The sequence below is a fragment of the Mus pahari genome, chromosome 12 (genome assembly GCF_900095145.1).
Source record: "Mus pahari chromosome 12, PAHARI_EIJ_v1.1, whole genome shotgun sequence".
NCBI classification, from domain to species: Eukaryota; Metazoa; Chordata; class Mammalia; order Rodentia; family Muridae; genus Mus; species Mus pahari.
In genome coordinates, this window is record NC_034601.1 from 32,513,149 (window position 1) to 32,541,125 (window position 27,977).

Here is a 27,977-nt window from a genome sequence, read left to right on the forward strand (position 1 = left end):
GCCACAAGAAGCAGTGTGGGGAAACAGGAAGTCTGACCTGTGCGAGCCTAGTTCTAGAACAAAGTTCCCCACTGAGGTACCTGAAATCCTAGTCTGCCCGGAGGAGCCGGGGACCCTGGATAGGCATTGCCTGACGACGCCGAGCATTTCAATCCTCCAGCTTCCCTTGTCAATGTTTCCTGCTCACGGAGCAACCTCCTGATGAACTCTCTTCCCATGCAACTGGCCTACAGGGATAGAAGGGGCAGATCGGGCCAAATGTTTCCCACTGTAAATTAATAAACTGCCATGCTGGTTATAGATCAGTCTCTTGTGGGTTAGCATGAGTCAGCAGTCCTGAGTCTGATCAACTCAGAGCCTCTGCCAAGACCAAGTTCCTGATGCTGCAAAGACAAGGGCTTGACCCTGGACCCCAGTGAATTGATGAGACAAACGTGCTCCCTTTGGGACTCAGGAACCAGGCAGTTAGCCTCTCCAGAAGGGTGATGAAAAGGAGCTGTTCCCTAGGAAGACACACTGTGGAAGATGTTTTATACCTGCTTTCTTGGGAGCTCCAACTAGGGAGGACAGTGAGTCTCTGATTAGCATGCCTTTCAAGTAAAGCCTTTTCTTATGTATTAGCTTGTTTGATGCAATCCTGGAGGACAGAAAGGAAAAGAAGTAACAGAGGGAGGGAGGGAGGGAGGGAGGGAGGGACAGACTGTCCATCAGGACAGACCAGAGGCAGAGAACATTCTCAACATGATTTGGGAGGTGATGAGTGACCTAAGAATCTGTTTGCTTCTTTAATGGCAGGACCAAGAGTGGCCAGCTCTGCCACAGCATTACGAGGGCAATGGAGGAAAGAAGTTATCCATGGTCAGGTTCCTGGCAGCCTAGAGCATTTAGACACTCAGGCATGATGGCATGTCACCAAGGGAAATGTACAAGAAATGTCTTCTGACCCCCTTTCCCACCATTGCATTTTACTTTAGTGATTTAAGTCCTGGGTGACTTCACTAGTGACAGTTCCCAAAATGAACGGACTTTTTCTTTTCTTTTCTTTTTCCTTTTGTTTCCTAATGCTGTATAAACTTGCACGGAACTGAAAATCTAGAATTCCAGAGGCCCAGCACAGGGAAAGGGCATGTCCCTCGGCTCTTCTTTCTCCTGCTCTGACATAGGTTTCAGAACTATCCATAGCAGGATGCAGGGCTCCAGCCAGAGACAGCTGTTAACTAGCTCAGACGCCGCCCAAGTCTTCCCATTTTGCTAGCTGCTTGATCTTGTTTTTTCCTATAAATCTGTAGATTCTGATGAGAGCACTCTAGAGTGGTAGAGACACAGAGAGAGCTAGCTGCCTGTTCCCCACCCAACTGGTTCATGTCTGGCTGGATCAGCCTCCCACCTCTCCTGCTGATTCACCAGGCTCAGTCTATTGAAACAGATGGCACATCTATTTAGGTATTTTAATAGCATGTATTTAAGATACCCTATTGAGAATCCGATCTGACAGGGCTTTGATGAAGCACTGATGTGCTGAAAACCAGGCTCAGAAGGCAAATAACGTCATCCCCCCAAAACCAAATCCTCGGCAGCCACTCAACAAACACAGTAGGCACTAATCTGAGGGCCTACTGTGTGTGAATACACTCAGCAGTTGAGAGCCAGAGAAGAGGCAGAATGCATGCCACATGCCCTTGGAAATTTATACTTTCTCTGGGGAGAAATGGCACGTGGACAGATGTCTGCAATTTTTATAAGCATATGTAATGACCTACTAGGTGCGAATAATCTGAACAAGTGAGTTAGCAAGAGTCAGGGTAGGTGCCTGCACCAGATAGTGAGCCTCAACTGGATGGCGTTGAACGCTTCCAGGGTAGCATGTTCCTGCCTGATCGTATAGCATTGCTTCTGTGATTCCCTAACTACAGACGGTGTCTATACTCTACCCCAACTCTACCATGCTGATTCCACTCTGCCCCCTCTAACCCTGACCCACCCAGCCCTGCTTTAAGATTAAACTTGGCTCTCTCCAGAAAAGCTTGTGTCCCTGCTTCCAACCCTCAGGCAAGAATGCACTGTTCCCTCACGTTGTTCGTACCTCTGCCTTTGGGTGTCCAAGCTTGAAATGAATTGCGCACACTATCTGGTATCATTCTTGAATCTTTCAAGCTTGGCAGACTTGGGGGGGGTCTCAACAACATTGTAGGGTAAATATCAATTTATGTCTGTTTAGTTAATCCAATATTTGCCCAGCACCCACTTACGTGTTATTTGCCAGGGAAACAAATACACATAGGAAAAGATCCTCTCAAGGAGCTCACACATATATTTGCTACCCCAATATGGAATATATTTGTTTTCCTTCTGAAGATCAATATGGTGGCATGTGCGCAGCAGGTCTTTGCAAATGGATGCTGTTGGTACTTACTGCTTCTCTGAGACTTTATGGGCTAGTGAGAAGTAGAAATAACAGGAGGGAAGTAACCTATTCCAATATTTTTGAAGTTTACGGCAAACCCAACCCAGGTGGCTTAAACCATATAGGGGGTTATTGGCTTTCCTAACTGAAAAACATATTTCCTGTATGTTGGCTTTATCAGAAGGCTGGTACTGAGATGGCTTTCCTAATAATTCCAGACTTCACATTCACACATAAGATCCAGGAAAATGGGAATTCATCTTTCATGGTCAGATGAAGAAAGGGCTAAAGGAAGGACATGGCCGCTCCTGGTATGATGGAGGAGGTTTAGTGTAGATAAAAAGGGGAGAATAATCAGAGGCAGAGACATCTGGGAGAGTTCAGAGTGACCACGACCCCGAGTCGGCCATGAGGGGGAAATGGATAGAGGGGAGGAGCACCCAACCAAGAGGGGTGGGGCGGCCTGAGCCAAGAGACTGAGTAAACAGTAAACCTAAAGAGCCAAGTAACCCAAATGGCTGAAGCGTATAGGGGAGAGCAGCTGAGGGAAGGGCACCCCAGCCCCTGGGCTGAAGACGGTTAGGGTAGGGGATAGGGTATGCCAGTCAACAGGACCCTGTAACAGGTAGAGAGACTGAGGGATGCTGGGAGAACCTGGAGGCCAGGGTAGGATTTGATGATGATATGCACCTCAGTTAGCCATTGTCCTGGGTTTGAGATCTAACACCCATGAGTCTATAAAAGTGAAAAGACTTCCTTCCTTGAAGCAATAGGAACCTTACCTTATTGACTTAGTGTAACAACTGACCCATAAGCATTTTTCTTAACCAACTCCTTGGCCACTAAACACTGTAGACTGCTTGTTCACTTTGGCCAGATTCCTGACCCCGGCACTGTCAAAAAAAAAAAAAAACAAAACCTGAGATTGCTCTGTTAGGCAAGCCTTCTTATGCAACGGTAATGCAACCTCTAAAACCCAGTGGCTTAAACCCAGCAGATATACATTTCTTGGTCTCCTGGTGTGACAGGGTAAACTGACCTGATGGGAAGGGGAAGGCTGCGGGGAGGGGGTGGGGGAGACTCAACCATTATAGTCATCCTAGAACACAGGACAATGGAGGCTTCATCTTGATGTAGGGTTTAGTAATTACTACAGCAGGGAGGAAGATAAATCATGCACTAGTGATATGTTATTTCTATCCACAATTGGTTAAAACAAGTTACATGACCACCGCTAACTTCAACCACTGAGCTATACCTCTCTGGGAGAATGCACAATTCCTCAGGAAAGCTATCCTTAGGAAAAAACACAGGCATTATTAGAAAGGAAACAGGGAGGGTGGATAGATAGTTGAAAGTGTTTACTATGGAAGTTTCATGGGGGCAAACTGAACCCAGATATTAAAGGCACAAGGATACCAAGATCATGAACAGATTGGCTAAGGCCGAAGAGAATCAACTGTGGGAGGAAACACTGAGAGATCTGCATGGCTGAAAGGGCCAGATGGAAATCAGTGAGACCAATGGTGTGTTTTACACCTCTGCCGCTGCACACCCTAATACAGGACAGGGTGCTTAAAAACAACAAATGAGGAAGCTACATCAGGAGTGCGTGGGACTCAGGGGTTTACAACGTTCAGGGAATCTCCGATTGTCGGGAAATCAATGGCAGAGTTGAAGAACATGAGTCAAATGAGCAGCAAGACCAAAGCTATTATCACCTGGAGGCAAAAATCACTGTCTGGAGAGAGGGTATGTCCATTAAAACATAAAACTTGAGGTGGTTAGTACAGACCAATGAGACAGAATCCAGATGATGGAAGGGAAAGACAGCCAATCAGAGAGATCCTGAGACAAAGACAAAGCTTCTATCTCAGTGGATCCTCAAGAGTTAGAGAGCAAAGAGGTCCCCATGGGAGGGGACAGTGTGAGTTTCCATCCGAGTCCTGTTTCTACCCAGGGGAGGCAACACGGTGTGGAAACAGTGACTCTCGCTCCACAGTCAGGAATCTTAGGTGTAAGTCTTAGCAGTGACTAGAATTACCATGACGTGAGCAAGTCATCAAAATTTTCTCTCAGCTTGTTTCCGCAGCTGAAGAAAGGGGTTGGCAGGTCCTAACATCTAAGGAGACCAGAAAGCCCCCGTGGCGCAGTAAAAAAGAAAAAAAGCGTATCATATGTACGGGATGATAGTATCTACATCAGATAGAGGCCCACTCAAATTCGCCTGAGAATAAAATAAAAATGCATTGGGTTGCATTCTAGAAGAACTTGCAAAGGTAAAAATGCCCACGAGCGTGGCAAGGGACTGGGGTATTAAACAATGTTTAACTCTTCTTTCTCCACACTGAGCTGCCGCCATTCTGTCTGATCGTTTTTAATTTTCAGGCACATTGTTCTCAATTAGTTGTAGAGACTGCCCTTAGCAGCTACCGATTATGCTCCACCAAAGTACCAGCCCTTGTAGGAAAAAAAAAGGGGGGGGGGGGCTCATTCTGACAAGTTTTCCTCAGGGAGCTCTCGCTCTCGGGCCTGGATCACACCCGTGTCTGGCACGGTTACTGTGACAGGCACTGAGGTGAGCTGTGCCACATGGATGAAGAATGGGGATGGGAATGTGCACCTTGGGGAGTAAGGACAAAGTACCCATACAGGAGCGGGTGTCGGGCGCTGACTGGCGGGCATTCGAGAGAGGAGGAAAATGTCCAGGGAAGATTGGAGGCAGAGGAAGTTTCAGTTAGGAAAGCTCAAAAGGGGGACTTAGAAACAGCATTTTGTGAGGCGAGGGTCACAGCATGCGCAACACACATGATGACGGTCCACCAGTGAAAGAAGGGGAGAATAGCAATATATTTAAGAACTTCCAAGGTAGCTTAACATATACACTGAGACCTCAGCTTAGGAGGGGAGGGGTTGTTAGTGTGTGACACGCATCCATTTAACTCTTTGCTTGGCTGGTGTTCTACTGTAAGATGCACTGAGGGGTTGGGGAGAGCGCCTGAAGGCTGCATCAATAGGAACCAGAAAGCTAGCTGACGCTGGAGATGTGGACAGAGAGACCCACAGTGTCTCAATCATTTCACAGCTTAATGAGTCGCCATGGGATGAAAGTAAAATGATCGCTAAAGTTGCTAAAAGTTACAGCCTGTCAAAAAGATGTGGCACGGGATTGACATGCACCTCCCCGTTGGTTCTCTCTACCCACACACTAAACATAAAGGCCCATTCCGGCTTGCCCTTGCCCCCACCTCCGTGCCTGTGCATTAAGTCTGCACACGGGCCTGGAGCAGCAGGGAAGGCTTCTCTTGGAATGCTGTCAGAATCATTCTTCAGACCGCCCAGGTAGGTCACTACCTTGAAATGAAAAGCTGCCAGCCTCCCACTTTGGAAGCCAGCTGAAGAGGGCTGATTAAAGCTGACTCCATACTGAGCAAATACTGGGAGAGGCAAGTTAGCTCTGGATCCATCTTCTGGATGCTAACAACCGCCATCACTACCTCCCCTGATACTGGGACAGGTCCAAGCATGTCAGACAGAAGAGCCTCCACGCTTAACCAAAAGGAGAGAGATGCTAGGCCACCTCTGAGCCTGGACTTGAAGGTTCGGTATGTCTGAATTAAGAGCACAGACATTGCAGCTCCTAGGTAAAGGCCCTGGAAGGCCAGCATAAGTCAAGATTTTTAACTTATGGTCTGAGTCCTAGGAGTGATAGTGGACGAAGGAGAGAAGCCAATTCCTTTGAGGGAAGAGAAATTCAAAGTTCGGATGAATCTCCATCTCCTAATCTGTCCTCTGCAGCTACTGCCAGCAGGCGATGGTGTTCTCTTGGGACCACCACAGTCAAAATAGATATCTTGGCTCCTATTCCCTGACTACTTACTTCCCACTGATTGACAGTAATTGTCTCACAGAGTGTAGGAAGAGAGACTATTTTAAAAAGAAATAGCACACAAATAGGATTATTGTGTAAACCAGCAATTCATAGCTTTAGTATCTATTCTAGTTTGCTTTCTGTTACTCTGATTGATCACCATGACCAAAAGCAACTCGGGGAAGAAAGGGTTTGTTTCAGCTAACAATTTCCTGGGTTGCAGCCCATCATGGAGAGAAGCCACGGTAGGAAGGAGTGCAAGCAGGAAGCAAGAGGCAGGAACTGAAGCAGATTCCATGGAGAAATGCCTAGTGTTTTGCTTCCATGGTTCTTCTCAGCTATCTTCTTAATACAAGACCACATGCCCAGGCTACCTATGTATGTAGGAACCTACAGGTACTTAGTATTGATACTCAAATGCAAGGCAGCAGTATTCACAGGAGGGAGTTCAAAACAGGGAAACAGTCTAGCTGTCCATCTACCGCTGAATACAGAAACAAAAATAAACAGTCACAGTATTAATATCATTCAGTCATAGAGAATGAGATTTTGACACATCCGTCAATGTGTAAAAGTTGTAAGAATATTATACTGAGAGAGACCAAACATAACAAATCATATACACTTTAGTTCTGTGTATATAAAATATTCTTGAACTCACTGGCACAGGGCAAGACTTCCTGATCAGAACACTGATGGCACAGGCACTAAGAACAACAATTAATAAATGCAATCTCATGAAACTGAAAGGTTTCTCTGCGGCAAAAGGCGCTATGATTCAGACAAGGTGGCAGGTATAGAATGGAAGAAGATTGTTCTCAAACTATATATCCAATAAAGGGCTAATATCTAAAATATATAAAGAACTTAAAGGAAAAAAGGCTGGACAGCAAGAAAACCACCAAATTTAAAAATGGGTTAAAGATCTAAACAGAGAATTCTCAAAAGAAAAAAACAACCAACGGCTGAGAGACACTTAAAGAAAATTATCAATATTCGTAGTCATTAGGGAAATGCAAATCAAAAGTACTTTGAGGTATCATCTTATGCCCATCAGAATATTCAAGAACAATAAAACAAATAGCAGCTCATGCTGTCCAGGATATAAGGGGAACATGTTATGCATTCTTGGTAGGAGTGCAAAATTGTACAGCTATTGTTGAAAACAGTGTGGCAGTTCCTCACAAAGCTGAGAACATATCTACCTCAAGATCTAGCTATAACACTATTAAGCATATATCCAAAGGACATTTCAAAATTCTCCTACAAAGACACTGACATAATCATGTCCACGGCTGCTCAATTCATAATACCCCAAAATTGGAAACAACCTATATGTCTGTCAGCATCAGCCAGTAGATAAAGAAAATGTGATACAGTTACACAATGGAATATTACCCAGTCATTAAAAATATGGAATCACAGGCTGGAGAGATGGCTCAGTGGTTAAGAGCACAGACTGTACTCTGCTCTTCCAAAGGTCCTGAGTTCAATTCCCAGCAACTACATGATGGCTTACATGTAATGGGATCCAAAGCCCTCTTCTGGTGTATCTGAAGACAGCAACAGTGTACTTGCCATATATAAATATAATAAATAAATAAAATCTTTAAAAAATATAAAACCACAAAATCCACAGGTAAATGGATGAAGCTAAAACAAACAAACAAACAAACAAACAACTCATCCCGAGTAAGGTAACTGAGTCTCCTGGGGATTTAACCATCCTTAGGGCAGGTCCTACATCCAGCAGTAGATGGCTGACCCAGGATGAACTCAATGGCATCTTCGGAGGCTGTTTGTCTCATAATGCTTTTCAGGGCTTTTAAAAAATTATTACCTTTTTAACCTCACAGGCCCTTTGCATATATATTCTGGCATCCAGTTTTGTTTTTCTGGAGTCCAGTGCGCATGAACTGTGTACCTTGCATTTAGTTGTCTTTCTTTCTTTCTTTTTTTCTTTTTTTTTTGAGACAGGGTTTCTCTGTATAGCCCTGGCTGTCCTGAAACTCACTTTGTAGACCAGGCTGGCCTCGAACTCAGAGATCGGCCTGCCTCTGCCTCCCGAGTGCTGGGATTAAAGGTGCTTTTACTTTGGCTTCTGTTCTTCTGTTTGTCTTGTCCTACCCAGTTTGTTTCTGTTTTATCTTATTTCATTATTATTCCTTAGATGCTTATTTGTTTTCTAATGAGAGAAAGAAAGGGTGTGGATCAGGATGGCAGGGGAGGTGGGAAAGTTCTTGGAGGAGTTGGGGGAGGGGGAACCATAACCAGGATATACTGTACGAACAGTAAGAAGAAAATCTATTTTCAATAAAAAAAAAGAAGAGGACTGTTTAGAAAAAGTAAATCCATACACTAGAAGATGCAGGGGTTGGTGGGAAGGCAGAATTAGAAAAGCCTGCTAAGTCCTGGCCCTCCTTTTGGACAGTAACAGCACGACAAACTGAGTAGTGGTGGTTACAACTGCTCTCAATATATCAGACAGCACTGAAATGTTCACTCTTGCACAACTAATGCCATGGGAATTTTATCATTTAAAAAAAAAAATTACGTTGACTCCGTGACTCAGTTGACAGCCATGATGCTCTTTCTCCTTCCCTTCCTTCTAACTGATGGAAAGGGAGGATCAGCCACGAGCATCTGCAGAAAATATGTGCCAAGACAAGTATCGAGACAGAAGGATCTGCATCTTGGACAACACGAAGACCAGTACATGAACCACCCACTTCATTGTGAGAAAAATTAAAGTCTTAGTGGAGTTTTTTAAAACTAAGGAAATTGAAAGGAAGGGCTGAGCCTGTAGGTCAGCGATAGAATGGTGGTTTAACATGCATCAGGCCCAGGCGGCAATTCCCCAGTGCTATAAAAAAGTACAAACACTAAATAAAGCACAAACTTGAAGGAAGAAATAGCCCACCCTTTGTTCTTTACACATTTTTCTCCTTAAAGAATGACGTTAACTAACATGCATGAAATAAATTCATGGGCAAGGCTTGGATTAGATGCATTGCTTTGGGGAACTTTTGGCTAGGTAGTTTAAACAGTTGCTGGTAAAATGTCCTTTGTAAAAATGTTCTTTAAAAAAAAATGAAGCTGTAGATAGAAACCACAAATTAGTATCACAGACATTAGTTATACAATGACAGAAAGAAAAAAAATGCCCCTTTCATAGCTTATTTGTGGTCTGGAGAAACAGCCATATACTTGTTCAGGTAATACATACTGATGGCTACTATCTATGTGCCAGGCCGTAAGCCTGGGAAGGGAATCAGGTACCACAGTAATCCAGCAGGTGGCCTTGACTCTCGTGGAGTGGGGTCAAGGTTCACGGTAAGCACAGGAACAATTTAACTTACAGTATGCACACAAGCACATCAGCGCGCTCGGCACTTCCAGCTGCCTCAGCGTAGTTCCTGCCTCTCGGCTTCCTTTACTTCGAAGAAATCAGTCCCTTCGCTACTACTGTGCCAATGGACTAGTTAAGCTTGTTAGGTTCTTATCAACAGTTCTAGCAGCTTCCCTCAGGAAAGAAACCAAGAACCCCACCCCAACCTCCTCATCTCACCCAAAAGGGAAAATCAGAAGCAAAGTCCATTATGGTTTCCAAGAATACCGAGTCAAAAAAACTGAAGCTGACGTTCCTGTGAAACTAAAGTTTACATCCCTGGACAATGTCTGTCCACCGAAATCTACAAGCAAGCTACAAATGTGACCTCTTCTAATAGCCACTTTAAAAGGAGGGAAAACAATTAAGATTATTTTAATAGTATTTTTCTTTAACCCAACACATTTATAGTATTTTTAAAAACATAACCAATATAAAATTGTCTTGCGCTAATAATCTCCATGCTGAGCCTTCCAACCATGAGGATATATATACCATTCAGTTACAGCACATTTTCACCTGGGTCGGATACACCTCAAGTATTCGGCAGCCACACTTAGCCAGCGGCTGATATGTATAGACAATGCAGCCCCAATAATCAATAAATTTCCTTTCCCACAAACATTAAAGCTAATGGCTCCCAGAACCAAAGCTTCAAGATGTCTAGCTGTGCCTCAGAAGCTATATTCCAGCACCCCCTACTGATAGTCTTGGAGACAGAGCCCTAGGCACCATGAATCACAAGTGAGCATAATTATCTGATTACGAACATAATTAACTAATTTGCAATCCAGTCAGGAACAAAATGATCAGCCTTGGTGCAGAAAAGGTCATACTCCCCTACTGCTAACTCATCTGCCCATCTCTCCATTCAACACTTACTGAGTCTACTCTGCAGCAGAATTAATGCTACATGCTAGCAGCCTGCCCTCTGGTGGCTTATACTCTTTGGGGGGTGGGGGAAGGGGTGATGGGCATAAGACATTTAATTCAAACTTTACATTTGCAAGAAACAAACAAGATAGGAAAATATAGAATACACAGGAAAACAGAGAACCGGCTTCTCAGAGGTGCTATTGGTGCTTAAGAAAGAAGTATCACTTGGCAAGAATGGCCAAGTGTCTTATACAGAGACTGTAACTTGACAGTGACCCAAGGCAGGCAAAAAGATGGTCTATTCAAGCTAAGAGTTTCCAACAATAAGAAGCAGCAGGCAGTTGGAGGCCAAACTGAAACAGGACTGTTGGAAAGGGTAAGAGATCTGGATGTTATTTAAAGATAAATCTAATTTATGATTTTTTTTTTGGTCTTTTTAAAACTTCCTGTGTGGATGAATGGTTAAAATTGTGTGTGTGTATGTGTGTGTGTGTGTGTGTTGTGGAAACAGGGAGAAGAGTCAGGGGTGGCTGCAGTCACCAAGGTGACAGCTGGCATGACTGAGAATGGCAGTGGTGGAAGCCACTAGAATTACACCATGTCTTCAACTCATCGGTGAGTCCTGTCAGCTCTACGCTCAGAGTTGGGTTATATAAGGTTGATTATATTTTGAGTCTGACAGGACTAGATGATAAATTTGATGTAGGGTGACAAAAGAAAAAGCAGTCAACTCTTTTAGGGTCACCTTGTAGATAAAATGGCGGAGCTAATCTGCTGAACACGAAAAACCCTCTGCCCGTTCTGTCTCCAGTCCTAATGAGCAGAGACACCATCCACGCAGAAACTTCAGATTCATCTGAGAAAACCATCTTATCCAAAGTCACCAAATGTATTACTTCTACCTCTTCACCACCTTTCAAGAATGTCCCCATCTTCCTACCACACAGACTTGGACACCAAGACTATGACTGTGGCTTTACTATTCTCTACGCATAAACGCCAATTCAGGGCCAATACTTTACCTTGCTCTCTGGCTCAATATCACCCAACCATTTTTTTTTTTTACCTTAAGGATAATTTGGCAGTGTTTACTGAAGTGTAAGTGGACACGTCCAGTTGATTTGGATCAGTGCGCCCAGGGTTTCATGTGCTAGGCTGGTCCATGGTACAGGAGTGCTGAGATGGAGGAGCATGTAAGAGTTAGGGCTGATGGGGTCACATCACTGCCAACGCTGCCTCTCAGAGTGGGCTCTTACAAGAGCATGTTGTAACACAGCAAGTCCATCCTATGGACCTGGCCTCTTCTGTAAACGGCCATTTCCTTCTCCACCATTTTGTTACAGCCAAGTGGGCCCTCAGCTGTGGCCAAACAGAGATGTCTGATCTTGGGACTTTCAGTCTCAGAAACCTCATTAAACATAATCTCTGTTCCTTAGAGAGGAACCAGCTTCAGCTATTCCTTACAATAACATAAGACAGACCAACACACTCTTTGCCTATTTCTCTTATGATTCTATGTTATATAAATAACCAAAAAAAAAAAAAAAGAAAAAAGAAAAAAAGAAAAAAAAGAAAGTGTAAGGGTAGGCCCAGTCTTTAATAAAGGAGGCCAAATAAACCATATATTTTAAAATTCTATATAGTTCTAATGTTTACAAAACTGAATGACAGTGTGTATAATCCCATTTACATAGAAGACGAATGGACTGATAGTGAACTCTCAACAATGGTTCCCTCAGAATAATGAAACAGGGGTGCTCTGTGTTCTCAGATTTTACTATACATATATTCCTAATTGGGTGATTTTAAAGCATCAGATACATTTATGTAACAATGAGACGAGACAACCATCTTGTATGTCTTCACATGATTCAGGAACCTGGCGCTTGTCCTTTTCCTAGCTTAATTCACAGACTTATTTACATCGGGTAGGCGATAATGTACTTTCGTATGATGGGAACCGTGGGCTGACTGCTGAAACTGGGGCATGCACTAGGCCTGGCAGCTTTCTAAGGGAATTGGAAAGGCTGCCTCTGGTTCTCAGGACTCAAAGTGCATTCTGAAGAGGCCGGTTCATCTTCTCCTGCACTTAAAGGTGTGCAGGAAACGCTTCATCCCTTTAGCTCTCCAAAGGAAGATTTCATTATCTTCCCCTTTCTCAGCCCACTTTGGCTTGTCAGGTCTCTTAAGAGTGTCTGCATTAATCCTGTTCAGTTTATTTTCTTTTATGGCAGGGTTTAAAACAAACACACATACACACAAATAGACAGCGAGTTTACCACAGTTCTGGCTTCTAAAAAGTCTTCATTTTCTGGGAGGGAATTTTAAGCTATTAAAAAAGTGACAGCAACCGAGCTATTATTAAAGGCAACCCAACTTTGATGAAGACAGAGCACAAACAAATACAAAGAGAGCCATGCCGATTTCAAGAATCTGAAGGCTTTCTCTTTATTCCCAGTGAGGGGGACCCAGCCCAAGGCCTTGTACCATGGAGCTCTTCTGAGCACCAAGTGCCACTCCCAGGCCTCATAGGACTTTCGGTAGTTGAGAAGAAACTGTTATTTTATACCTCCTTTTTTACAACTTGGGAATAAAAAAGGAAGGAAAAAAAAAAAAAAAAGCACCACATCTCCATCTTTTTTCCTATGGTCCTGGCTAGAAATCTAGGCATGGGGCCAACTGAATGGAGTGAACTGGCCTTTGCTGTTCTCATCACCCGCTGGTACCCAACCTCTTAGAATACTCAAATAATTATAAGATACTCAATTATTCCTCCCTTAGTCATGCAGATGACTAGAGTTAAATACCACAGCGAGATGGGGAAACAGAAGCCCAATTCGCTGCCATTCTTCTTGTGGACCTGTGACACTGTCAATTCCAAATCTGTCTTCTACCTTAGTCTCTCAATTAAAATGCCCCAATGCCTGGTTTTGACTTCCTTTAGCAAGTCACAGAGCATTTTTTGTTGGTGTTGCTTGGCTTTATTTTAACACTGTGATCACTTGCTTCCATAAAATATTAGCTAAAATAAACCTGGGGACTCTAGCACAATCATTTCATACCTGGGTGTTGAGAAAACGGCCAGGAAATGTTTCACTAGATAGGAACTAGTACCTGGTCCCCTGACTTCTCCCAGGATTTGCTGCCCGGGATTTGGAGGAACGGTGTAAGTGAAAGTGATTCATATCCAGGGATATAATACACAGGATGTATTCCAGTGAGACAAACCATTAACTGCCTGAAGGAAAAAAGAAGCCATGGCAAACCTCCCATGCTGGCTCCTAGAGACAGGGAGATGGTGCCTTGGTTAGGGAGCCATCTTGACAGGCCCTGCCTTTGCCTGTAGAAGCTACAACTATTTGGAAAGACAGCTATTTGAAAGGAACAGGAAGATCTTAGAACATGAAAACTTTCCAAGGCCTTTGGAAAAAAATAGGGATGACATGGAAAAGAAAAGGGGAAGCTGAAATTTTAGTCAAATTTCATGGCAGAACCCCAGAGAACGGCTGGGAGATTCTTACAAAAAAGGAGATAAACTATTGATGCCTACCTTCCCCGCCCCAACTCCCTCCCCTCCCCGTGTCCTCCACAGACTGCTATTAAAGGTACTGGGGAGAAATCCATTCAGGTGGTGAGAGACCCTTGCTTCTCTCCCTACAAAGGAGCAGTAGTTTCCCAAAGAAATGCTACTAGAAGTCGTCTTCGAGGTTGAGGTCCATTAAAATCTTAAGGGCAGTGGCAAAGCTGGGCTATGTGGGCAGCTCAAACAAGAGAGCCAACAAAATTAGGCAAACTGCTCCCTGCCTGTCCCCCGCTGTACACTGTGGGCAGTGGTACCCTGGAACCCCTCTTTACACTGTCACTGCATGCAGTTACCACCTTTGGGAATAGATCTGCCCCTGCTAGAGCTTCCGAGGCTAACAATTGGCACTGCTTCCATTTTTGGTTTTCCTGTCACTAATTGGCTTCCCATAACAAGTTGCTGAGCAGCTTGAGACAAGCATACCTGTCTGATAAAATAAGAGTAAGCTCTCCTGAGGCCTGTTACATGTGTTATTGAAATACAGAGGCAACAGTCAAAATCCTATACATTAAGTTTTACTGTTGTATTATTATAATTTGATTAACCTGGGATTCAAATATAAAAAGAACACACCTAATAATCCTGGCATTAGCATAGAATTTGCTTTTGTCGTTCCCTATTTCTCCATGTAACCCACTATCTATGTGTATTTTATAATATGGGGATCTCTTTTCTGTTGTAGAAAGCACTGGATCACTGCAAATCCCAGCCCTCACTGACACACCATCCCTGCTTCATGTTTGTTCTAGATGATCAGGCAACTAGAACAGGCAGGAGTCCTTGCAAACAGTACCTTATATGTCCTCTATAGGGGATGGCTTATATGTCCTCTATAGGGGATGGCTTATGTGTCCTCTATAGGGGATGGCTTATGTGTCCTCTATAGGGGATGGCTTATATGTCCTCTATAGGGGATGGGGTCCTTTTACATGTAACACAATATGGATACCCTTTCTTCCCAATGCCTTCCTATGAATGGCTGTATTTTTCTTGGAAAATATTTAGTTCCTCATTAATGTACTTTAGTGAGTACAACCACCTCTTTAGTCTATTTCAAATGCAGCTTTAATGAGTGCCTTTATTAATACATTTTCCACTACTGAAATGTACACTTACACAATCTCATATAAAACGAAACAAAGAACATATAGTTTAAAAATTAATGTTTTACAAATTAACATCTTTCTACAACTATGAAGGTTTAAAAAACAAAATTTTAAAGTTGAACAGTTCATGTATTTAAGATAAATACATAAAAAAGGTTTTTTAAGGCAATTCATTGCCAAAAATTTAAATCGCATCAAATTGCACCTTTGCTCTTAGATGATGGCCAGTGAGGAGCCTCTAACATCTTTAAATGGAAAGAGTGCTCATGGTAGGTATGCGCCATGAAGTCAGAGCCAGAAATTAACCAGCTTTACCCTGTAGTAAGTAGACTGTTAATATTCAGTCATCCAACAACCAGGTAACTATGTCATCACTTTATACAAGGCTCAGATTCTCTAAAACGTTCTTAGCTTCACACATATACTACAAAATGATAACTAAAAGTCACAAAGCAAGGGAAAATACTATAAAAGTTTAATTGTTGTAGACCTTATATGAAAGTCTTTTATTTTTAAAGTTCTGCCTTCAGGAATAACACCATGCTAATGACTATGTTCCTTGAGGTTGCAATGCTCAACAACACAGTAGAGGCACTGAAGTACGATGTCTGATGAGGCTCAAAGGAGAGACAAATAAAGGCTTTGATGACCTCTGGAAGAGTGACGAGAGCGGGGGAATCTGCACTTCTATACTGCTCAGTACTGGAAAGGCTCCTCAATTCAGAGCACTGGTACAGGTCTATAGAACAAGTGGGGGAAGTGGGGCCAGTCTCAGCTCTACATCTGAGATTTCCAAATCACACTGAGACAGCTCTAAGGCACAGTTCCCAGAACCCTCCACCCTTCAGCCCTGGACGCAGACTCCTTCCCTTCCTGCATGTTCCTCTTGCATTTCTCCATGAGGGTAGGCCTAACCTGCTCTGTTTACATCACCTAAACTATGTCCCAAAAGGAAACAATCCACCAGCCTTAACGGTTCTACCGACGAGGATTCTAGTTTACACATGAACCTAAGATTCAGGCACCCTTTTACAGATTGGCCCCACACTCAATTTTGAGGAAGATGAAGTGCTTGGATATTCCCCTAAGCAGTGATCTGCTTCTTGGTAAGCTGCTTTGGTTGACAGGAATATAAGGAATTATCTCAAACGCCTGACCACAATGCAGCTACAATACTAGGGAACACTTATCCCTAGTACGGTTCTGAAGGTAGACAGGAACATTTTAGTCAGAGTGAGAAAAATATGTCTTAAAAAGGAAAGGAAAAAATTAGATAAAGAAATAGAGAAAAATATTAATACTTTAATAATAAAAGGGAACTGAATACTTATAACCTACCTAACTTTCTGGGAAGTTTCTTACATTAAAAAAAATAATAATAATCAAATTTTCTCTCCTACTATGCTTCTGTACTAGATTAACAGGTGCTTTGCATAAACAGGCGGGAAGGCCCTTAAGCACTTGATGGGAAGTTTCTCTCTGCAATGGGCTAGCAGCAGGAAAAGCTCACTCAAAGAGATCCTCAAACATACGCTGACCCATAGCTATGTATGCTTCCTTCTCTTCTGGGGTCATCTGGGCTACCAGTTCCGGCCGCTGGCTAACTTCACTGTAGGAGAATGGACAGCCAGCCACCATAACAATGGGGTCACCTGCTACTTCTGCAAACTCCTCGTCTTCCTCATCTTCATGGCGATGATGAGGAGCCGCAGCTGCTGGCCGGGGTGGAGAGTCATCATCCGACTCACTGGTCTCACTCTCAGAGTCACTGCCATTAGCAGCTGTCACCGGAGCAGCTGCTCCCACAGAGCCAGCTGTAGCCGAAGAAGTCTTCTTCTCATGAATGAGTAGAGCTCGCATGACCTCCTCATTGTCATCAGGCCCCGCACGGGCTTCCTCCCGCTCCTGAAATGTGTCCACATCGATGCCACCTGGAAGTTAAAAGCCAGAAAGTCAAGATCCTTAAAAACTAAGACCATTCATTTGTAACTAATGCAATAAAAAAAAAGGCTTTAATGCCTTATGTTTACGTTCACAAATACAACGCAGAGCTCACTGCTTCCATTTTCTGAGCCGTTGGTCTACAAAACATCTAAAACGTTTCTTAGAAACTAAAGCTTAAGTAGCACAGTGATTCAGTACATGGAATTTACAGGTTCACAGAAGCTTGCAGGACTGTGAGGGGTGAATCCTCCCCTCCCCCAGGCAAGCTGTACTATTTTAAGCAAAATTTTCAATTTCTAAACATTAGGAAAGTGAGAGAAGGTGCGCCCACTAAGACTCTGGGCAAGAACCCATGAGATGGTGCCAAGATAGCACCAGGCACAGCAGCCGGTATAACACGGAATGAAAACAGGGCTTTCACCTCACTCAGAGTAAAAGCCAGAGGCCTACTGATGCCCAAAGGTGCTACCTCATACTGAACTCCTCCTGGCCACCAAGCTCTTACTCATTCTCCCCACTTATTCACTCTGTGCCAGCTATAGTTGCTACTCCTGGACACATTCCAACACACACACACACTCCCTCAAGGTATTTGGACTGCCTGTTTGCCCTAACGGAATTATTTTTTGTCTAGGTCTTTATGCAACTAACTTCCCTTTGTCTTTATGTCTTTACTCCAATGTCACTTTAGCAAGGCTGTGCTTTGGCTCACAGTGCTCCTTTTCCAACAGAGCGACTTAGGCTTATTGCCTTTGTTCCTTTCTAAGGATAGAGAATCTGCCACGACAAATTCTATCTCTTATTCACTGTGCACCCGGCAGTAGGACAATACCTGCCATGTGTTAGGCAGTGAGTAAGAATTTGCTGAATGAGTAAATAAATGGCAGTGTCATCTTCCTGAAGCAAATTATACAAACTTTGAACTCAGTATAAAAAGGTCATTAAGAAATAAATTTTCTCTCACCACATATACACACATATACACTTTATATACACACATCTTGGCTGATACACTATGGTGACACATTTGTTGGTATTTTGCATTTAGTTAGACTTAAACAGACCGCCCTTTACATATATAAAAGGACTAAAAGTCACTTGGATTCTGTCTCCTTGATTCAAATATTAACACATATTGGCTATGTGGTTTGGGTAAAGTTACACTATTTTTCATTTCTCCACTTTCCCCAAGTATAACATTGGAAAGAAAATAATAGTATTTGCTTCACTGAATTCCTGTGGAGCCCAAGGGAATGTGAAGTACTCAGAATGGGTCTGATATATAGGAAAATTACCAACTATCATCAAGACAAAGCTCAGAAATGGTGGATTCTGCCCATGAGTAAAGTGAAATCACCTTGTACTACCCTGAGCACACAGCTGAAGCTAGATATTTTGAAAAGAACAGAACTCCTATGTGAGATACTGGGCAAAGAGAGAAGAGAACGCTAGAGAAAAGAGACTTAGCATAACACGGACATCAGAATCCAAGCTAAATGCTGCTGAAGGCAGATGTTCCTTCCAGAGACCTCACTGCAAGAGGGCAAGAAAGGCTTGTGGGTCCCCGGGGAAGCTGTTTCTAATGGGTTTCCAACACTTTATTTTTACCAACATGGTATTTTAATGTTCAAAGTACAAAATATGAGGAAATGCAAATACAGTTTGTAAAATAAAAGTAAATGTACACATGGTGCATAGAGTCTGATGACTACCGTCTGGGGCGGGGAAGGATTGGTTTGTTAACAGATTAAAACCGAAGACAAAAACAAAGATGAATATGCCTATTTCTGGGTGAGAAAGTAAAGGTAATACTTCCAGGAAGTCCTATGTAACAGCTAAAAGTTACAAAGAAAGTACACGCTGTCTGTCAAAGTCACTGATGCTGCTACGCAATTTGGGGGCTTTATAGCCAAGATATAGAAAAAAAAATTAAAAAGCTAAAGTTTGCCTAAGTCAGCAAAAAGATAAATATTTACATAGTCAAAGAGAAAGAACAACTACATATAGAAAAATAATGTAAACTATGTTGAATGACACAGCCTAAGTTATTAAATACAAGGTTGGACAACATCTGTCCTAGAGGACCCCGTCCATGTTTCTAACATTAGTCTTAGCATTCTTCCAGAACCAAAGTAACAAGCAAAATGTCAGGTAAAAACCACCGTACTGAAAACGAGACCTCAGTTTTTAGTGATCTGTGTATAAGCTACAGGTACCATTCTGCTGAGTGGGTCTCAAGAATGCATAGTAAAACTAGAGATGGACTGGATAAAGCAAAACAGAAAACTCTGACTGCAAATGACTTTGGGAAAGAGGTCACTGGGAAGGAAAGCAGGGGCACAGGGAATCAGAGCTTTTGGTGTCATAATGAAGACATGACTGAAGCCTGTAAAAATTCAGGTAGACACAAAAATAATTCACGTTTGAGGAAAATTCAGTTCAGGACAAAGAAGACGCTCTTATTAATTCAATGAACAGCCCATGTTCAGCATCATGACAAGCAAGGACAAATGTAAGGACAAATGCAAGGACAGAAAACCTGGGTAGACCAGCTTATTTAAGCCCAGGACTCATATTCTATTATCCTATGAATTATAAATGTTCAAAGCTAAACTTACTAGCTTAATTGTATATTATGCTAGTAAATAATAATTTTATCTGAGTTAATTTTGTTTCTGAGTTCATCAGAGAAAGATCTGATTGCTTCAAGAAGAGGGAAAAACCCAAGTTGAGGAGAATAAGCCTATTGAATACCACTACTACATAACCCAGCACAGCTTCAACCCAAGTAACTGAACATTGCAGGTTAATAAGTGAGGAAGAAAGAAAAATATGGTTGTCACAGAAATATTTCTGACTGGAACTGGACTCTCAAAGGGAGTCAATTACAGGAGAGCTACTACCTGTAGCCACAGTACCTCCCTCTCTCTTCCCGACTGCCGGAATATCGAGCCTACTGATGGAAACCTTAGGAACAAAGGTAGGGGAAGGTTAAGATAGGAGGGGCTTTCCGTAACTGAGATGCTTCTGCACGGAAGAGTCCATTCACATGACAAGCTAATAACAAAACCTAGCGGGCAGACAGTCCACTCCTGTGGCCTCAGCTTCCCAGTCCATCCCCTGTCTGTCCAGTCTCAGCAGCTGTTTTCTCTGTCATCACCAAGGCTGAGTCCAGTACCTGAGCTACATTACTTACAAAGCAAAACCCTGCACTTGTTAAACTTGAGAAAATGATTACCAACTGCTACCCCTTTGGGGCTCAGAGACTTAGAAAATTGTCCAAAATAAAGTTCTATCAATTTTCTTGGACACAGGGTTGCTCAATCCTTTATCATGTGGTATCTTCCTATATATTCAGCTAGCAAAAGGTTCCTTGTTACTTATGAGAAAATAGTACAACACAATTGTACTTTAACCAAAAATTAAAATATGCTAGTATTTCAAATCTGAAAACAGACATCTGGGACTGGAAAGATGGAGCAGTGTTTAAGAGCACTTGTTGCTCTTCCAGAGGTCCTGAGTTCAGCTCCCAGCATCCTCGTGGAAGCACTAAAATATCTGTGGCTCTAGTTCCAGAGAGTCTGATACCATCTTCTTACTTCCTTGGGCACTAGGGGTCATGTAGTACATATACATATATACATGCAAACACTAATAGATATAAAAATATAAATAAATCTTTAAAAACCTATTGCTAACTTGTCTATGCTGAAAGACAACAGAACACAGTTGGTGTTAACGCTTCGTGCTCAGTCTCCTACAGTGAATTTTCAATAAACCAAGAATTACCCAGGCATTCTCCTTCTAAGCTGAGTTACCTTCCAGCAGCTCCATGACCTATCCACCTTCCCACTCTTACCTTCCTTCATCTCTTCAGAACTGTACGCCCCAGGGACTGTGCTCTCTCTCAACCAAACGGGTCTCTGTTTGGCAGCTTTCCCTTCCAGCGAGGGGCGATGCACATCATCTTGGTCATCCATGCTAATGACAACATTCTGAGTATACAAGTCCTCATACGAGGGGCCTTTGTTGGCCCACGCCTCCCGGTGGTGCCCACCTGCCAGGCCAGCAGCTCCAGCAGCAGTTGCTGCTCGGTCTTTGCTGTAGAAAAGGAGAGTCGAACAAGGAGGAAAGTTATGTAACATGAAGGACAGCTGGAGAGAGGCCTAACGCATTAGGAGTTTGAACAAAAGTTATCTAGCAACGAGGCAGGCATACCTCAACAACTCTTCTAGAATACAATGTGAAAGCTATATGGATTACATCATATTTAAGTTCTTCAAACACTGGACCCTCTTGCATATATGAACACCTAGCATTTTAGAGATTGATATGTGACCATTAACTGGCATGGGGGAGGGGAAGGACACAGTGACAGTCTACTTAAAAAGTAGATTTTATTTGGGGCATCAGTTAATGACAGTAAATGTTTATGTCTCAGCAGTAAGTTAATTTACTGAGTTAAATATGAAGGTGTCTGCCGGGCGTGGTGGCGCATGCCTAAAATTTAATCCCAGCACTTGGGAGGCAGAGGCAGGCGGATTTCTGAGTTCGAGGCCAGCCTGGTCTACAGAGTGAGTTCCAGGACAGCCAGGACTACCCAGAGAAANTCGAGGCCAGCCTGGTCTACAGAGTGAGTTCCAGGACAGCCAGGACTACCCAGAGAAACCCTGTCTCGAAAAACCAAAAAAAAAAAAAAAAAAAAATGAAGGTGTCTGTGCTATGGAGGATAATGTTTCCCTGTTAGGCACAACTCCTCTGTTTTTGTTTATCATTTTTCTTTAAATACTGATGGCTAGTTGCTCCAAAGAACTCTAAGAACTTTCCCCACCAAAGTGAAACTTAGCTGCTCTGAGTACCAATCATGTCATTTCATTCTCATTATCTGATATTGGTTTAAAATAAATATACAGAGTAATTCTAGCCAGTAAGACACTGGCAGACAGACAAAATAAAGGATGTTTTCTAGTTTCTTTAGTCATATTTTTAAATAAGACACAAGGAAAGGATGCTATCCTCTCTATATTTGGATATTTTCATCTGCAGGTAATATTCAAGACCCAGATGGCTACCCTAGGGCAGTTCCCCTCACAGTCCTAAGAAGCCAACACAACAGGAGAGAACAGAGATGGAAGAAATCTAGACCCTTCAGGATGCAACCGAGCTGAGAACTGTACTAAGTCAAGCCTCTGGGCATAGAAGACAAATTATCCAAAAGACACTCTAACTGACTCATGGTGTTAGGAGCTAAGTTCAAAGTAACTGATAAAGTTACAAAATTCTCTGTACAACTGGGAAGAAATGCAATTAGCTCAGGACTTGCTATTCTTAAACAGTAAATACCAGAGGGAATCATAAATAAATAAATAAATAAATAAATAAATAAATAAATAAACAAATAAATAAATAAATATGCTACTAGGGGAAAAAAACAAACCATGCTGAGTAAGATAATCCAGACTCAAAAAGATAAATACAGTATGTATTCGTTTACATGCAGAAGTTAACTATTAGGTCTTTGATAAGCAGGCTACAGTTCATATAGCCACAGGAATTAGGTATAGAGTAAGGGACTTGGAGGTGGGTATGACCTTCCTAGGAAGGGGAAATAGAATGCAATTGTGAATGGACAGAGAGTGGGGATGGACTGAATGGGAATTTCAAATGGGGAGAGCAAGGGAAAGAGGTAAGGAGGACACACAGAGAGGGAAGCTGAAACGAAGGGCCTTTGAGGGACTGCATAGGCCCCTAATATCATAGTCGCTGCCACTGCTTCTTTTCTGTTTTGTTTTTTGGTTTGTTTGGATTTTGTTTGTTTATTTTGAGACAGGGTTTCTCTGTGTATCCCTGGCTGTTCTAGAACTCACTCTGTAGACCAGGCTGGCCTCAAACCTAAGAGATTCATCTGCCTCTGCCTTCCAAGTACTGGGATTAAATGTGTGTACCATCACCTGGCAGCTTCTTAAAACATAAACATTTATAAAAGAAATCTAAATGGAGTCACCATTAACAGGGAAGTCAGAGCCCCAAGTAGACATCTCTTGCCACCAAATGAAACCTACAGTGCTGAGAATGACTTATGTTTAATTGAGTTGTTGGCCAAGAGGATCCCATGGAAACCCTCTAACAACCCAGGCTATTCCCAAGGCTATTGGTTGTTCTACACAAACTGACAGTAAGGCCCTATTGCTGAAGACAACACCCACACAACTCACTGACCACAGAGCAGTCAAGCTGGTGGTTACTTAGAACTCTGACCACTACTTACCAATGTTGATGGTCCTGGAAGGAACTATGTACACTACCAGTGAAGACAAATAAACACCAACCCATCTACAAACACTGCAATCTGCAAAGGTGACCCAAGACACGTGGGTTCAATAGTGGTATAAAAGTTGTGAAGGTGGCGTGAATAGGTATACCCCACAGACTCCTGGGTTTGAATGCTTGGCTCACAGGAGTGGAACTACCGGAGGTGTGGCCTTACTGGAGGAGGGTAGACTTGTCACTGTTGGAGCAGGGTTTTGAAGTCTTATATGCTCAAGCTCCACCCCATGTGAAACAAAAGCCAGTCTCCCCCTGGCTGCCTGTGGATCAAGATGTAGAACTGTCACCTCCTCCAGTACCATGCCTGCCTGGACACTGCAATGCTTCCCACCATAATGATCATGAACTAAACCTCTGAAACTGTAAGCTAGCTCCAACGAAATGTTTTCTTTATGAGTTGCCTTGGTCATGGTGTCTCTTCACAGCAATAAAACCCACACTAAGACAACCACTTTCTGATTGAATTGAGGCCCATTCTAGAAGACAGAAGAGTGACAATGCCCAGGTGAATCTGAGACTAGATAGGCCATGGACTTAGGGGAACTGCTAAAGAATTACACCAATAAAATGATTCCTAATGATAGTCTGCTGTACTCATAAACCAGTGTTTGCTCAGTCAGCACCAGAAAAGCTTCTTCCTGCAGCAGATGGAATGAACAAATACAAAGACCCACCATTAGACAAAGTGCAGAGAGCGAGAGACCTTGGAACACGCAGTCCTAGATGACATGTGTCCATCGGACCCTTCCCTTCTGTGATCAAGGAATTTTCTGGAACAGGAGGCAGAATAACTGTCTTCCAGACACAGCCGGACTAATACACAAATGAACTCAGAGACTGAGGCAACACCCACGGGACCTACATGGATCCATGCAGATGGGGTTCCAGTGCTGAGAGGAGAAGCAGACATACCCCTAACCCAGAAACTATTTCCAAATGATAGTCACTCACAAAGGAACGTTTGTTTTCTCCAATGGAGTCTCACTGGATACATAAAGCACATCTTAGGGCAGGCCCCATGCTCAGCAGGAGATGGTCAAACCAATTTAATGATATTTTGGAGGTTTGGGGGGGGTTGTTTGTTTGTTTTTGTTTTTTGTTTGTTTGTTTGTTTTGTTTTGTCTGATGATGCTTTCTGTGTGCCCCATTCCCCCCCCTTTTAATCTTACAAATCTTTTGCTTATATATTGTGGTTTCCAATTTTGTTTCATGAATTTCCTGTGTGTATACATGTATATGTCCCAGCATCTGTTTGTTTCTTGTACTTTTTCTTTGGCTAGTTTGTCTTATTCTGATTTGGTTTTATTTTATCTTATATTATATTATTATTGTTATTGTTATTATTTCAATCCCTGTTTCCTAATGAGAGAAAGAAAGGGTCTGCATTCTCTTGTAGGAGGAAGTAGGAAGGATTTAAAAGAACTTGGGGTAGAGGAATTGGCATCAGAATACATTGTTATGAACAAAGATCTATTTTCAGTAAAAAAATAAAACAGAAGTTCCAAAAGACCACACAAATACACCTGGAATAGTCAGGAGGAGGCTGATGGGGGTGACCTCACCGTGGTATTGGAAAGAAGGAAGTAGTTCCTACTTATGCTTTCCAAAAAAATAATAGAATAACCTGTGTGGGCTGGAGATAGCTTAGAGGTTAAAGGCGTTGTTGTTCTTACAGAGGATCTGGGTTCACTTCCCAGCACTCACAAGAATTCATAATTTCAGTTCTAGGGAATCTGACACCTTCTTCTGTCCTCTGTAGCTACACATACAGTGCACATACATACTTGCAGGCAAAACACTCACAGACATGAACTAAAAAAGTAATTAATCTTTTAAAATACATAGTGACTTTTCACGGCACGGTAGAACTAAGCCTGCCTAGCAATTAATTCAAACACTAGCGCACATGGAGGGGGGGAAGGAAGACAGAAAGCACCGTTAGCAGTCCTAACCCACAGGTAACACCACACCTCCACAAAGTTGCATTTAACCCTGACTATGACAACAAGTTTGTGTTGAAGATATTTCACAAGAATAAATATTGAATATTCTCATTCATACCTGAACCCTAGCTTTTAATTTTTAAGTATGTGTATATGAAACATGGAGAGGTCAGGGAGGAAGATCAACAAAAAACAAGATATGCGTGCAAAGACCACAACAAATCTTACATGCTAATTTAAAAACAAACAAAAATCTATAGGAAAATGCTAAATTCTCAATTCTAAATTTGGCCTTTGAGAGTTGACTAGAAGCCTAGCAGTGGTGTCACATGCCTTTAATCCCAGTACTTAGGAGGTAGAGGCAGATGGATCTCTGAGTTCAAGGTCAGCCTGGTCTACAAAACTGGTTCCAGCAGGGCTACTCAGAGAAACCCTATCTTGATGGAGTAGGAGTAGGAAGGAAGGTGGGTTAAATAGGAAAATTCAAATATTCTCAAGAGGCACAACTAATTTAGAACCGACTATCAATTGGCTAAGTGCTGCAGGCCGCAGCAGAGGAGTGGTTGAGGTGAAAATGACTATTTAAAGATTTTTGCCAAAGGCCTACTTTCTATTGCATTCAGTACGAACGAATGTGAGTACAGGCACGAGTTAGTAAGACAAGCATGGCAGAGCTTGGAATCTCTGCGACATTTGAGTCTTTAGTCTCCTGGTAAATACTTAATCTAGCCTCCAAAGTTAAAGCCAGTGCAGGTTTTAAAAGGCTCTTGGTAAATAAAGCCAAGCTTCCACTCACCTTTGCTTCAGTGCTGGGATTTCCGTGGGTTCTGGCTCAAGTATTTCATAGGCCAAGTTTACATCCTCTGTCTCCCGAAGCAATGCATAAATGGGCTCAATTTGTTCATTAAATCTTGCCAAAAGCGCGCGAACATCTTTTTTGGGCATTGCTGATTCATCTTCTTCTACCTCTGTATGGCAAAAGGTGCAGCGGAAAGTTCCTACAGAAAAGTCAAGTCTGGGGTCAGAAGAGGGAAATCTTCCAGATAAGCCCAAGCTCCACGCCTCCAACGTTTTAGTAAAGCCTCCAAACACAAACAGGTCAGAAGAACCGATTTTCAATGTACCCACCACCAAGACTCTATATGTCATATTCATCATAGATCTGTCCATCTCTATATATGTCCATCATTTTTATGCTAAAATCTGACAAATAAGTTTTTGAAAATCACATTTCTAACATATTTTACATTTAACTTACAGCAAATTATGCACACCTTACTGTTGAATTTGTATAGCGTGAAATAGTAAAGGCAATCCATGCCATGCCCGCAGTGCCGGGCTCGCCTGCTCCCATCTCAGCAGACTCTGACACGGTGCTCCAACATCTCTCCACCCAGCTCCCTAAGCTCCCACTGGCAGGTCGCTACCATGCTAGCCTCACACTTGTAAATTCTCTCAGCCTTTTGGGGTGCACTTCTTGCAAACCCACACTTTGCTGCTGTACCTTTCTCTCTGGAACCCAGTTGAGTAGCTGTGTGAACACCACACAAACTTAGTTCAGAATCAACAAGTAACTCAATCGCTGGGCGCAACAACTAGCATCCTAATCTTATAAGCCATATTAAATAAAAATCCTCTGGTAAAAATCTACATATTATCCTCCAAGATGTCCAGTTTAGGTTCCAGATAGAAAGGTATGGAGGCAAAGCATAGGTTTGCAGTGCACCCCAAAAAGCCGAGAGAATTTAGAAGCATGGGCTGGCATGGTAGCAACCCACCGATAGGAACTTAGCAAGCTGGGTGGAGAGATTTTGGAGCACCATGAGAGCAGGCCGGCCAGGCACTGCAGGAGTAGCATGGATTGCCTTTACTATTTCACGCTACAATTTGTATGCCTTTCTAACAGCTTTCTTCATACATTGTACATTTGGAATATTATTATTTTGGAAAAGGCCAAATAAATAGCTAAAACTAAAAGCTTTTGGTGGTCTTAAGTATTGTTAAACTAGTATTTCTTCTACTTTTCTTCTTTTTTAGAGTTTATTTTTTAATGTGTGTTTGTGTATGCACACATACATATGTATATGCAGGTGCCTTCAAAGCCAGAAGACAGCAATGGGTTCTGAAGCCTAAGTTACAGGAGGTTGTGCACTGCCTGATACAGGTGCTGGAAACAAAATTCTGATTCTCCGCAAAGGCATCAAGTCCTCTTAAACAGTGAGCCACCTCTCTGAGGACTACTGCTTCATGTCTACAAACCATTGATGTTTAGAAAATATATTCAGTCAGTGTCAAATTTAAAGTTCAAGGAACTTATTTTTTGTTTCCATACCCCTTACATTCAACACAGAACTTCAGTGATTTCAAAGAAATGTCCCCAAGTTTTCATCACTACTGTTAACCAAGCGTGGCCTCATAAGCGTGCACCTTGATCTTTAGGTTCTCCCTCCCCAGGCCCAGGCCCCTGTACCACCCTTGATACTGCCCTATCCTCCTGCTCTAAAGTCAAGTCTATCTGAAAGCTCGGTCTCTAAC

General features: G+C 42.6%; 1 protein-coding gene across 3 annotated transcripts in view; it reads right to left on the minus strand.

The window, feature by feature from the left end:
* Positions 1–15,169: 15,169 nt before the first annotated feature.
* The window catches only part of Gtf2e1 (general transcription factor IIE subunit 1), a 28,339-nt gene continuing 15,531 nt past the window's right edge, over positions 15,170–27,977 (minus strand). For all 3 annotated transcript variants that reach the window (XM_021209267.1, XM_021209268.2, XM_029544582.1), the window contains exons 3-5: positions 26,239–26,440; positions 21,032–21,273; positions 15,170–17,159 (exon numbers count right to left, since the gene is read on the minus strand). In XM_021209267.1, coding sequence (XP_021064926.1) covers positions 16,735–17,159; positions 21,032–21,273; positions 26,239–26,440 — 869 coding nt within the window. In that variant the 3' untranslated portion in view covers positions 15,170–16,734. The remainder of the gene's footprint in view (positions 17,160–21,031; positions 21,274–26,238; positions 26,441–27,977) is intronic.